The 14092-nt window shown below is 41.0% G+C and overlaps 2 protein-coding genes across 5 annotated transcripts in view; one reads left to right on the top strand and one right to left on the bottom strand.

The window, feature by feature from the left end:
* The window catches only part of HADHB (hydroxyacyl-CoA dehydrogenase trifunctional multienzyme complex subunit beta), a 37672-nt gene extending 36208 nt beyond the window's left edge, over positions 1-1464 (bottom strand). The window contains exon 1 of one of the 4 annotated variants that reach the window (XM_035000732.1): positions 1330-1464. Coding sequence is in view for 1 of the 4 variants with exons in the window: in XM_035000731.1 (XP_034856622.1) it covers positions 1147-1157 (11 nt within the window). In the remaining 3 variants the exon portion in view is untranslated. Of the gene's footprint in view, positions 1-1146; positions 1295-1324 lie in introns of those variants that run through there. The other 3 variants (XM_035000733.1, XM_035000731.1, XM_035000734.1) reach the window with 3 other exon arrangements.
* A 141-nt stretch (positions 1465-1605) lies between these two features.
* Positions 1606-14092, top strand: part of HADHA (hydroxyacyl-CoA dehydrogenase trifunctional multienzyme complex subunit alpha) — a 50373-nt gene continuing 37886 nt past the window's right edge. The window contains exons 1-4 of the mRNA XM_035000730.1: positions 1606-1784; positions 10643-10684; positions 10780-10850; positions 13005-13138. Coding sequence (XP_034856621.1) covers positions 1718-1784; positions 10643-10684; positions 10780-10850; positions 13005-13138 — 314 coding nt within the window. The 5' untranslated portion in view covers positions 1606-1717. The remainder of the gene's footprint in view (positions 1785-10642; positions 10685-10779; positions 10851-13004; positions 13139-14092) is intronic.

The following is a 14092-nucleotide window of genomic DNA, read 5'->3' as shown; positions in this document are numbered from 1 at the left end:
AGGGTCCTACATGTTTGCTCTATCAATATTACTGGGTAGTGGTATAAATGTACCCAGTTCCCCGCTCTGTAAGCCACAGTAAGAAGCATAACATTTCTGCCCTGATGGAGCTTATGATTTCACTGAGAGTACAAGGAACAAAAAAGTGAGCCAAAGAGGATGGCCTTTAGCTAACAAGAGTTTTTTTCACTTTTAGGGGCGCCTGGGTGGCTCAGTCGTTAAGCGGCTGCCTTCGGCTCAGGTCCTGATCCCAGAGTCCTGGGATGGAGCCTCGCATGGGGCTCCCTGCTCTGCGGGGAGCCTGCTTCTCTCTCTCCCACTCCCCCTGCTTGTGTTTCTTCTCTCACTGTGTCTCTCTCTGTCAAATAAATAAATAAAATATTTTTTAAAAAAAAAGAGTTTTTACACTTTTAAAGAGTTGTAGAAAACAAAACAAAAAATCATACGAGATCAATATGGGTTTTTACTATGTGGCCCTTAACAAAAAAATTTACTACCCCTTATCTAAATAGTAAGCACTAAACAGAATTACATGCATAAGAGAGCATGAGTGCAGAAGACAAGCTTTTAACTGTAAAAATCTTATGAGTTGGGAGGGCCTCTGGAGATCAAGAATCCTTTTTGCAAATTAACGTTATTTCGTTTGGAATCAATCGCATTATTCAAGGACTTGAACTCATCTTTCCAACACAAAACCGCTATTATGCAATGCAGAGCTCGTGACGAGAAGTTAATAGACGTAGGCTCTAGTCCTATTTCCACCACCTGTGGCCCACAGATAAGCCCACTCACGCTGATTCATGGGCTTCACCTATAAAGTGAAAGTGATGAATGACCAGAGGATCGGCAGATCCCTTCCAGGTTAGAAAATGCTCAGGAACATTAGGTCTCCAAGTAGCTCCACTCCTCCCACACGCCAGGCCCGAACGGGTCACGTGACCGGGCCCCAGCCCAGTAGCAGGGATGGAGTAATCCCAACTTCCCATACAAGCAGAACGGGTGAAAAAACACACAGGGCAATACAGCCTAGCGCTTTATGCCGACACACACACAAGCAAACAGTTCGTTAACTTGAGGTGGTAAATTAAAAGACACGGTGACACCGCTGCTCAGAGCTACACACATAAGGCTTGTCCAAGTTACTACTTTAAGTGCATTGGTCCTGGAGACGCTGTCCGATGGGGCCTCTTCCCGCTCCCTTGAACTCCACTCCCCGGGGGGAAGAGAGGTGGCCGCGGGCACTGGCGCAGGAGATCGGAAAGGAACTGCGGCTGTCGCTGCCGGGAAAGGCCAGGCGGAAAGCCAAGCGCATACTCCATCTCACCTTACCTCTGTTCCCTCGAACTCCCGCGGCGGACACGAAAGGTTTGGACTCAAGTGCCGGGACTAGACGTGACCAAGGGGCGGGTCCTGCCCCAAAGGACCCCCTTCCCTCCCGCCCTCGAACTCCGCAGGCTGCCCACCGGCCGCCTGTCTGGAAAACCAGGCACTTCGCCTCCTCCTCTATGGGCCTCCTTGCGTCCAATGGAGAAAGCGACCTGTTGGCCCCGTTATCTGGAAGCCAACGGCAGGGCAAGGAGGCAGCGGCAACTCGGCACCGGGGATTTTAGTCAGGCAGTACGTCGGGCGCCTAGCTGGCGCAAGGCTGAGGTCGAAAAGTCCTCCGCTCGGCAGCCCCTACCGGAGCGCTTTGCATTTTCGTCCTCTTCTGCTCAAGATGGTGGCCTCCCGGGCGATAGGCAGTCTCAGTCGCGCCACTGCCTCCAGGATGCTCCGCTGCCCAGGTGAGGCCTGGCTGGGAGCGCCCCGCAGCCCCAGGCAGAACTTTTGCGGAGCCTGAGGTAGCCCCGAAGCCGCGTCTCCCTTTCCCTGTCGCCTCCCCGCCCCGCTGGAGAACTCAGCCCTTAATGGGGGAGAGGGTGCGCCCCTTGACCCAGTCTCCTGTGTCCTTGCGCAGACTGACACTTCCTCTCTCACTGCTCCTGAGTCCTGCAGCGATTTCAGGCTCCTTAACGCTTAACCTTTCTGAGGCTTGTTCACCGGGTCTGGCACCTTCCGCAAGTCTCCCCGTCGCACTTATGACGTCACGCCCCTCTTATTTTCTTCTGTGATGGCTTCGGACCTGTCCCTGCTAGATCAGGAGTTCAGAAGGACTGGGACACTCCAGTCTGTCACATCTTTGTGGCTCCACAGCACCTTACTCGTAACGAGAGCTGTCTTAAAAGCTTCTTGGGTGGAATTAGCCAGCCTTGCGAATTACTGCTACTCCCAGCTCCTTTCCCTCAGAACCATTTTTGTACCTATTACCACATTTCAATACGGAGCTCGACTTTTGCAGTTCCAGTGATCCCAGTGTGAATGTATCGTATGTTAAATTTCAAGGGGAGGTTCTGCAACTTGCTAGAAGAAATATATTTTTTATTTTTTTTTTAAAGATTTTATTTATTTATTTGAGACAGAATGAGAGACGGCATGAGAGGGAGGAGGGTCAGAGGGAGAAGCAGACTCCCTGCTGAGCAGGGAGCCCGATGCGGGACTCGATCCCGGGACTCCAGGATCATGACCTGAGCCGAAGGCAGTCGCTTAACCAACTGAGCCACCCAGGCGCCCCGAAATATTTTTTTTTTTAAATACACAAATACCGCTTGTCTGTGGACACACTGGGGGAAGGGTGATAGAAAAAAAGATAAGCAAATACCTGTAGCTTAAGGGGTAAAATGTTAAATAATTTTAAAAAGTAATTTTGTTTCTGACGGTACCCGGTTAAGTTTGCATTAGCTGTTAAGTGGGTGATTATGGAAAATCAAGCATTTTCCTCCCGTCTCAAATCTGTTAAGGTGAAATGTCACGTTTTATTGCATGTTAAACTTAATACCGGCTGCTAATTAGAATTTTAATTTGTAATATGTCTTTCTCCTGAAAGAGAGAGCTGGTAGCTGGAGTCTGCTCTAAGGGATTAATTTTGGATTCAGACTTTTTCTGAATCTTGACCAGTGTCTTTGGTTTCCACGTGTGTGTGTGTATACCAATCATAATAGTACAAAAAATTGAAATGTAAAGACTGGGGAAGGGTTAAGAAAAAAGTCACCCATTCGCTTACTAGTCACATATAGTAACTGTTAGCAGTTGGTCAGTTTACCTTATGGTTTTGTTTTCTGTTTTCCACATTTATGGTTTAAGGCTTTATGAAAATCAAATGTATATATTTGAACTTTCCTATGCGTTGGTTTTAAGGTACTTCTTATGGATTAGCAGCTGGTTTAACACTGAGCTGGTAGTCAGGTCATGTGGTTTGTGGTCACTAGCTGTGTAACTTTGGACAAATACCTTAGTCTAACTGATCTTTATTTTCCTCATCTGTAAAATGAATGAAACTTTGGATTTTCTTAGATACAAGAAATAGCATGAAAGAGCAATTCAAAGCATTAAATTTGAAGTCTGACTTTGGGGCTTGAATCTGGCTCCACCTTTTACTCTCTAGTGACCTTGGACAATTAATTTCTTCTGTTTTCTCATTTATGAAATAGCTTTGTGAACTTCAAAGGAGTTATCCTAAGTTTAAAGCAATTTGTCATAGACTAAATGCTCAGTACATGCTGCTATTAACTCTTTCCTGCCCTGAAGAACTGATTCTATATATCTGAGAATTTTTAAAATAATTTTTACATTTTATACGTGTAATAACAAGCTTAGCTTTTCTATATTTTTTGTATAGAAATATATATATACACATGTAAATGTATATATATTGCACTGTTTTCACCAATAAGAAAATATGGCTTGTAGTTATTGTCCCTTTGAATAACAGTTTATGAATTTTGAAAACATGTTTAGAAGGGGAATTCAAAATTACCTGCACACCTGGATTGCCATTTAGATTCAACATGTTGGTCTTTTACCCTGAAAGTCTGGGTGAAGGCCAATGTTTAATGAGATTATGACATTTACTAGTGGATGGGTAAATTTTCTTGAAACTTATTTGTTATCTTCGAAGTTCAAACCCATTCCTCCCCCACAAATGCTATAATTCTGAATATGACTTTCAAATGACAGTCACAACTTGGCCAAGATATCTCGTTTAATTACCACTCCTAAATCTAAATTTCTAATGTGTGAGTGGTAAAATAATTTCACAGGAAATGAATTAGAGGCAAATACTGTAGTAAGTGATGTATACTTAAGTTTGACTCACTTCCTTAATCCTATCTCTTCCCCCAAAGTTGGATATTGAGAAAAATTGTTGATTGTTACAACCAAAGTAACATTTTCATGTTTGAAATTTGTGTCAGCATAATCCAGCTCTCTCCACTGTTATAGTTATGGGTTTTGTAAGTATCTTCTTGAGTTAAATTATCAAGATGATTAAGAAGTAGGCCAAAGGTTTCTCTCTTTTGCCGGCACAGTTGATCTAGGCTAAAGTTCACCTAGCTGCTCTGAACTAAACTGTCCACATTACATAATGGGTAAGGCTAGATTTCTAAAGCAAATCTACCTTGTAGCTACCAACTTGATTTAGTTGACTGTGGTTTGAATTCATTTCAAGATATGTTTGGACACTTACTGATTTTCTCTTCTTTTTTTGTCTCTGTTGGTTTAGAGGAAGTTTTGTGTATGTGAATATGGGTGTGTTTGTGCAGCAAAGGTAGATTAGTGGTAGGAATTTAAAATGGTTTGAACCCTAACCTAACAAACACCAACCTGCTGTCTCAAATAGTTGGTCTTTAAAAGTGCAACCTATGCCCGAGCCCTCTCACCTGCTCTGTTTTCTTTTTCGCTTAGCACTTATCTCCTAACATATTTTTTTACATATTTATGTTTGTTTTTTTGGCTGTCTTTCCACCCCATCCCTCTCACCCTACATTTCCAGTCAGTCCATCCCCACTCTCATCCACTTTACTCTGTTCTAGCTAGAATTGCTTATTCCCTGCTTCCACTCCCACTGGAATTTCCACTTTACAGGCAAACTCCTTTTTATGCCAGGCCTGTTTTCAGCTCTTCAGGTATCTCTACTGAGTAGGAACTGATTCTTCCTACGATATATGTATCATCCCCTGCTGCTGTAAAATAAGCTACACAGAGACAGGGATTTTTGTCTTTTTGTTCACTCCAAGTGCCTAGAACAGTGCATGGCACATGGTAGGCGATTTGTTGTTGTTGAATGAAGGACTGTGAGATGATATTGGAAGAGCTTATGCTTTAGTTGGGGGAAACACCTGCTATAGATGCAGTGATTAGAGAACAGAATAGTAAATAATAAAAATCAAAAGGGATTTTGAAGTGAAGGGAAAGATCATTGTAGATGGAATCTCATGATAAAGCCTTGTAGAAAAGGTTGGAGCCATGATACGATAAAGAAGAGTGATAAATACAGATGATTCAAATTTTAAATGGTGGTAAAGCAGAGAAGGGAAGTATATCATTAGAGAGGTAGAGGCATGGGGATTGAGGAGATGGCTGACTTCTATCTTAATTTACTTGTGTGTAGCATTATGACTTTTGGATGCTTTTATAATCATTACATCAGTTTTATTTCTGTCTTTGTAAGACATGCACTAAGAGACTTGTTCATGGTTATACAGCTAGTAAATGATAAACGTGGTGGTTGAACCTAAGTCTTTCGACTCTCAGGTCCTTTGTCTTTGCACTCAAGAGGGCTGATTTGGATTGCTTAAAGAAAAAAATGCAGACAGAGAACCAGAGATCACCTCACGCTAGTGCTTGTGTCATCTACAGTTTTCTTTTAATATGTTTTTTGCCTTTCAAACCAGTGTCAAGCTGCTATTTTCTGTGACTTCTCTTCCCCTCCCTTAAGGAACTGCAGGATAGGGGCGCCTGGCTGGCTCAGTCGAAGAGAATGAGACTCTTGATCTCAGGGTTGTAAGTTCCAGCCCCACGTTGGGTGTAGAGATTACTTAAATAAATAAAACTTAAAAATAACAGGGGCGCCTGGGTGGCTCAGTTGGTTAAGCGTCCAGCACAATTTCGGCTCAGGTCCATGATCTCAGGGTCATGAGATCCAGCCCTGCATCAGGCTCCATGCTCAGTGGGGAATCTACTTGACATTATTTCTCTCCCTCTGCCCCCCTCCCCCGGCCCCATGCGCACTTTCTCTCTCTCAAATAAAGAAAAAGGGAAAGAAGGAGGAAGCAAGAGCCTTGGCTACTGCTGATGGTCCCTGTCCGAATCCATTGCACCATCAGTGGGTTCTCCAAATCAGTGGCTGCCACATGCCCACTTGTTTGCTGTCTGCTTCAGTTTCCTTTTTAAAAAATATGGACTCTTCCACTCGGGAAGATCCACACGTGCAGTCTCCCTTGGGTTCAGCTGCCTCTGCCTTTTGTAACTCCTATATCTGTATAAGCCCCAACTGACCAATATTGACCCATAGGTAGGGACATCTCTATGCCCCTATTCAGCAGGAAGAAGTCACAAGAAGATGAGACCTTCCACCCTCAACAACCTTAAAGATTTAAGGGTCAAAATTGTTCAGGGGGGAATGATGTGGGAAACAAAGGCAGAAGATAAATTATTAAATTTCCTTACTACCTACAGCCCATTGACAAGTCCTTGAAACAGGCAGAGTGACATTCCTCTAGGGACTCAACTGCCTCAGTGTTAATACTTTGCTAAGGGCAAAAGACAATCCTACCTGACCTCCCCTCCCCAGGATCCTATATGTCTACTTTAACATATGAAAGTTCCTTTGGAAACTTCCTTTAGCTCTACTCCCCAAGATACATGTTAGCGATCCTCCCCCAAGCGTATGACCCACCGATAAACATCTGAAGGGTCTCATGACTGAGTTTCTACTAAATAGTAAAAATGACCTTTCCTATCAATAGCTAGCCCCCTCAGGATCCTGGAAACTTGTTTCCAAAATACCTGGGAGGCTTGCACTATCCTTAACCCCTCCAAACCTGAAAGTATATAATGGGCCGCTCCTCATGACCCCAGTGCAGCTCTTTCTGCCCACGGGTCCTGTCCCTGTGCTTTAAATAAAACCACCTTTTCTCACCCAAAAGAAAAAAAAAAAAGGACTCCGAGGCCCAGCCCCCTTGAATTCTGATTCTGTGGTTCTAGGTTGTATGTTGCCCAGACATTTGTGAGTGTATTTGAGCCTCCCCCACTGATTTCAATGCCTAACCTAGTTCTGGAATCACTTCTCAATACTGCTATGGGAAACCCAATCCGGCTGGATATGTTGGATAGTCTTTTGGGTCCTGCTTTGGCCACGTGTAATAGTTCCCTATCCAGAAGGGTCCGTGCCTCCTGGTCAGATATAGACCATCATCAACTTAGAAATGGGTATGGTTCTAAGGTCTGTTTCTAAATCAAGTAGAGAGTATTTTTGATAGAGTTGATGTTTAAAATTGCATTTAGAATACTACCATGACATAAAATGGCCAATGTGGTTTAATTTTATTGTCCATTACCTTTGATTATCACTGCATGCTAAGGCAGTCTAAGACTCTTGTTTGACATCCCTCAGTTCTGAACCAGATTAAGATAGGGGCTTTGGTGAGTGAGAGACTAGGCAGAAAGAGAGACAGGTGGTCACAGGCTGGTGGAGAGGTTTAGCTGCTGAGAGGTTGCTAGGGATTTTAACCCTTTTTTTTTTTTAATAGCGCTTCCAAATTAGGCAGGCGCACCACTCTTTTAAATTATGTTGTGGATTCCAAGACCATATGCAGCTCTAATGTGGTCCAAATGCAGTATATTTCAATGAAAATTAGATATAAAAAAGTTTTAATACTAATAATTAAGAATGAAATAATGGTGGAATATTATTCAACCATAAAGAATGAAATATTGCCACTTACACCACCATGAATAAAGCTAGAGCATATAATGCTAAGCAAAATAAGTCAGTTAGAGAAAGACAAAGACCATATGAACTCATTCATATGTGCGGTTTAAGAAACAACAAATGAGCAAAGGGAAAAAAAGAGAAACCAAGAAGCAGACTCTTAACTATAGAGAACAAACTGATGGTTACCAAAGGGGAAGTGGGAGGGAGAGATGGGTGAAATAGGTGATGGGGATTAAAGAGTACACTTACCATGATGGAAAATAAAATAAAATAATAAAAGGAAAGAAATTAAATTTGCTAATATTTAGTATATGAATTGATAGAGGTACATGCACATTATTTATTTAAAAAGGAATAAAACAAATACTGAGGGAAAGCTAGTACAAGTAGAGGAGATAATGAAGGAACCACTGGATATTATTAAAGCACTAATTCCTGGGTTCATGTGTACCACTATTACGTTCACTAATTATTAAGGGATGATTTGTTTTTATTTTACTGCTAAAGAAAAAGAAAACTTTTTTCTAAGATATTGGACAAGGTTTGGAAGATGTGGGTAGGGAGGAGTAAGGAATTAAAGAGGTGTGTAGGAGGGGCACCTGGCCCGCTCAGTAGGTAGAACATGCAACTCTTGATCTCTGGGTCATGAGTTCAAGCCCCATGTTGGGCATAGAGCCTACTTTAAAAAAAATTATAAAAAGAAAGAAATACATAGGAGATATGGTTTGAAGTGAGCCATGAATATGAAAGACAAAGGAAGGTGCCTGGGTGGCTCAGTTGGTTGGGCAACTGCCTTCGGCTCAGGTCATGATCCTGGAGTCCCGGGATCGAGTCCCACATCGGGCTCCCTGCTCAGCGGGGAGTCTGCCTCTCCCTCTGACCCTCCCCCCTCTCATGCTCTCTCTCTCTTATTCTCTCTCTCAAATAAATAAATAAAATTTAAAAAAAAAAGACAAAGGAAGAAAGAGCAGGGTGTTGGGACGCCTGGGTGGCTTTGTCGGTTAAGCGTCTGCCTTTGGCTCAGGTCATGATCCCAGGGTCCTGGGATCGAGTCCTGTGTTGGGCTCCCTGCTCACTGGGGAGCCTGCTTCACCCTTTGCCTGCCACTCACCCTGCTTGTGCTCTCTCTCTCTCTCTGACAAATAAATAAATAAAATCTTTAAAAAAAAAAAAAAGAGCAGGGTGTTTTTAAAGAAGATTGGAAGTTGCAACTAAGGGATGTCGACCCTGTGCTGGCCTCCAGAATAACTTGGTTGCTACCTAGAGCCAGATGTTTGGATTAGAGCAAGGCAAGGGTGACCCTTTTATGGTAGAAAGGACGTCAAGTAATTCCCAGAACAAACTTTGAATTTTTGCCTAGGAATTTCCCAATGTTCCCTACCTTCTATCCATAGTCCAAATTGAAAGACTCTCTGTTGGGACTTCTCTTGTGATGACTTGTGCTCAAAATATCATCTCATCATCATTATGCAGGAGAGCCTCAAGTAGTGAAGTGATTAGGAAGGAGGGAGAAGTGTAGCTGGTCTTTGTCATCCCCAGAGTAGGAGTATTCTTGGAGTGCAATAGAGACCTGTTCAGTTAGAAATTCTTAAAATGGCAGTTTGTGACTGGACTATTCAATAAATGGCCACTAGGGCCTGTTGATTTCACCCTTTTTTTAAGTCTTTATTTGAATCTGAACTAACACAGTGTAATATTAGTTTCAGGTATACAATATAGTGATTCAGCACTTCCATACAACACCTGGTGCTCATCACAAGTGCACTCCTTAATCCCCATCACCTGTTTAACCCATTCCCCCCACACACACCTCCCTTCTGGTAACCATCAGTTTGTTCTCTATAATTAAGAGTCTGTTTCTTGGTTTGCTTCTCTTTTTTTCTCTTTGTTTTACTTCTTAAATTCCACATATGAGTGAAATCATGTGGTATTTGTCTTTCTCTGACTTACTTCGCTTAGCATCATACTCTCTAGCTCCATCCATGAGGTTGCAAATGGCAAGAATTCATTCTTTATGGCTAAGTTATATTCCATTCTAAATTATTTTACTTTTGATAACACTGGAAAAGTCCATCTCTCCATAAAAATACAAGAGGATGTGACTAGAGAACATGGTTGAGATATATTTGTCATACATTTGGGACTGACATTATGGATCGCTTTGTAGATAACTCATTTCCTAGTGTGTTCATTTCCTATTGCTGCTTAACAAATTTCCACAAATTTAGTGTCTGAAACAATACAAATTTATTATCTTACAGCTACGGATGTCGAAATGAGTCTCACTGAGCTAAAATCAAAAGTGGTGGCAGGGCTGTGTTCATTCTGGGTGCTCTAAGGGAGAATTCATTTCCTTGCCTTTTCTAGCTTTGAAGGCTAAGGCTGCCTGCTTTTCTTGACTTCTTGAAAGCCAACAAAGTGGGGCTGAGTCCTTATGCCGCCATCCCTCTGGTCCTCCTTGACTCTCTCTTTGGGCCCACCTGGATAATCCAGGCTACACTCTCTTTCTCTCTCTTTCTGTTTAGGTCAGCTAATTAGCAACCTTAATTTCCTTAGCCATATAACCTTACCTAGTCACAGTTTCTGGAGACCTGGACATCTTTGAGGGGGCAGTTCTTCCACCTATCACATCTACTGTTTAAATATAATCTTATAAGCTGATCATTAAAATGAAAAAGATATGGTAGTAGTCATAATAATGGCCTAGAATACATTATTCTCATTTGGGTTTTTTGCTGTTGTTGTTATAAATTCCAGCTTTGTTATATTTAGCAAGTACTACAGCAGTTAAGTTTTACAAAGTAATTAATTTTGAATACCTTTTTCTTGTAGGTTATATTTGCCGCAACTTTTCAGCGTCCTCTGCTTTGCAAAGTAAGTTTAATTTCTTCAGTGTAAATGCTTACACTGCTTTTTAGATTTGTTCAGCAATAAACATGTTTATAAATAAATTATCTTTCTCTTTTTAGCCAGAACCCATATTAACTATGGAGTCAACGGGGATGTGGCTGTTGTTCGAATTAACTCACCCAATTCAAAGGTACCTAATTCAACTTGCAGTCTGTTTCTGCTGATACATTCATGAATCCAGTGCTGAATGGAAGGGAAAGAAATCCACCAATCTGGTAGTAATCTTATATGAATTTGTAGTTTTGATAGTTTAACAAATTGCTCAAGGAATACAACTTTCTGGAGCAGAGGTCCTTGTTTAAGAATTCCTTCTAGCTGACCTTAGGTGTCAGATTAACATCAAGGATTAATGAAATTAGCCTTTTATTGTGTAGCATGCTGAGGTGACTTACTAGATAAGAACCAAAGTGCAAGCTTGGTTTTATAAGAGTCAAAACTCACCTATTCATCTTAACTACCAGGTTGTTACACATGCTTTCTTCATTACCTGCCTGACGTAGTCATTATTCATAGAAAATGGGCTGGGTTAAATGTGGTTCTTAAGCTTCCTGAGGAACTTGAATGAGTGATTCAGTAGTTCACATATTGGAAGTCAAGTTCTGTTCCAAGTGGAGCCTCATTGTTTTTGGCAGCTTCAACAAATTATATGGCATTAATCCAGTCTTTGCCAAGAAGACCTTTTTTGCAGGAGCTCATGCTTTTCCCCCATATAAAATTGGTTTTGGGGCACCTGGGTGGCTTAGTCGGTTAAGTGTCTGACTTGATCTCAGCTCAGGTCTGGATCTCAAGTTGTGAGTTCAAGCCCCACATTGGACTCCACACTGGGTGTGGAGCCTACTTAAAAAAACAAATAGAAATAAAATTGGTGTCAAGTTTTCATATTTCAGAAATCTTGTTACTAGAGGCCTAGATAGAATAGAGGGACATAGGTGGAAGCAATTAACAACTATCACAAATTAAGGAAAATAAGAACCAGTCCCCCGGGCGCCTGGGTGGCTCAGTTGGTTAAGCGAGTGCCTTCGGCTCAGGTCATGATCCTGGAGTCCCGGGATCGAATCCCACATCGGGCTCCCTGCTCAGCGGGGAGTCTGCTTCTCCCTCTGACCCTCCCCCCCTCATGCTCTCTCTCTATCTCATTCTCTCTCTCAAATAAATAAATAAAATCTTTAAAAAAAAAAAAAAAAAAAAGAACCAGTCCCCCTCACTAGGATGAATTTTGGTACCCACTGACCAATGATTCAAACTTAAGATATTTTTCCAGAATTTTCTAAGTTGAGCATTTTTTCTGAACACAGAATCAACACATGCCTATAGTGGGAAGTTTGAAAGCTATACAGAAGAAAATAACAAGTCATTCGTACTACAAACCCAAAGGCAAACACTTCTAATATATATATTTTTTAAGATTTTATTTATTAGAGAGCGAACACACAGAAGTAGGCAGAGGGAAAAGCAGGCTCTCCGCTGAGCAGGGAGCCCGATAGGGGACTCGATCCCAGGACCCCGGGATCATGACCTGAGCTGAAGCAGACACTTAACAGACTGAGCCACCCAGGCGTCCCAGACAAGAATATTTCTTAAAATTGCTTTCAGTTATCTACACTTCACAGAGATTTAACATAATTCCAAAGATACAAAAAAAGATAACACAGAAGGGTGTGCTATAGATAATGCAGTTTCTTTGAAAAACAAAATTTCCCCTATATAAATAATGTTATAGGTGGAAGTTGTCCCCTTAAAATTCATATGTTGAAGCTCTAAGCCCCAATGTGATGGTATTTGGAGGTGGGACTTAGGGAGTTAATTAGGTTTAGATGTGGTCATGAGGGTGGAGCCCTCATGAAGAGATTAGTATCTTTTTTGTGTGTGTCAGTGGTTCTTTTTTTTTATATATTCAATTAATTAACTTATAGTTAATTATTAGTTTCAGAGGTAGAGGTCAGTGATTCATAAGTCTTATATAATACCCAGGGCTCATTATATCACATGCCCTCCTTAATGCCCATTCATGTCAAGAAATGGGCAGAAGACATGAACAGACATTTCTCCAAAAAATGAGTAGACCTAGACCTATTTTTAAAGGGAGGGTGCTTATAGCTGGCTAAAGCTGAAGAGAAGAGCTACTGGGTTTAGGGTTTGTCCCCCCATCCCCCTTCTTTCTTCTAACTGTATATTTCTGTTGGATAAACAAATTTCCTGCAATCAAAATAGCATTTCATGATGATTTGCACATCTCGTACTTCAGATTTAAAGCCTTAAATTTATACGTATTTCCCTTTGGCAGGTAAACACACTAAATAAAGAACTGCAGTCAGAGTTCGTGGAAGTAATGAATGAAATCTGGACTAGTGATCAAATCAGAAGTGCTGTCCTTATCTCATCGAAGCCAGGCTGCTTTATTGCAGGTGCTGACATCGGGTAAGTTTTCAAAAATCGAAGTCACCTTTTATCTTGGCTCATAGTATGTTTCTTAGGCCTAATCATTCCTTCTCTTAAAAGAAAGTAGAAGTAAATTCTCTGAAAGTTTTCTTTTTTTAAGTTATTTTCACAAGTGTAATAAAGTTGATAGAAGAAGAGGGGCTTATTACTTAAACCACTTAAGACTAACCTTCCTTTATTGAAGTCAAAAGCAATTCTAAGAATATTTGAGTAGAATAAAAAATACTATAAAATTAAACTAACAGTGAGGTGCTGCCCCCCCTTTTTTTTTTAACCCAACAGACCAAAAAATATTTTAAAAGTTTGAAAATACCATGTTAGCAAGGACTTGGAGAAATAAGGTTAATATATTACTAGTAGGAATGCCAATTGCTACAGCAACTTCAGAAAACATTTTTGGCAGCCTTTAGCAAAATTGAAAATGCATGTATCATATAATTCAGTGATACCTCGTCTAGCTATTTATATATATATATAGCATATATATATGCTAAAGAAATCCCACCCTTTGTTTTTAAGGATGCATGTATAAGGATGTTCAGCCCTGTGTAGTTTAAAATAATGAAGAATTTGAAGCAATTAAATGTCAGTCATTAGGGAAATGGAAAAGTAAACTGTGGAACTTTCATGTGATAAAATACTACAAAACAGTTCAAAGGAATTAACTAGATCCACAACGTAATGTTAGAGCTCAAAAACATAATGTTAAGTTTAAAAATGAAAAAGCAAGTTGTAGAACATTCTGTACAGTATGTAGTTTATGTAAACATTTTTAAATCCTAGTGAAATGCCTCTTTATTATTTATAGATACAAATATGCAGTTGTTCTGGGAGGATACACTGCAAATATTTGAGAATGGTTGCTTCAGGGTAAATGAAGTGGCTGGTAGGACTCTATGAGGTTGTCAAAGAGAACTTTAGTGATGCAGCTAA

The sequence above is a fragment of the Mirounga leonina genome, unplaced genomic scaffold (genome assembly GCF_011800145.1).
Source record: "Mirounga leonina isolate KUSES-001 unplaced genomic scaffold, KU_Mleo_1.0 Mir_125, whole genome shotgun sequence".
NCBI lineage: Eukaryota > Metazoa > Chordata > Mammalia > Carnivora > Phocidae > Mirounga > Mirounga leonina.
The sequence above is the reverse complement of the archived record's forward strand: the minus strand, read 5'-3'. Positions and strand labels throughout refer to the sequence as shown.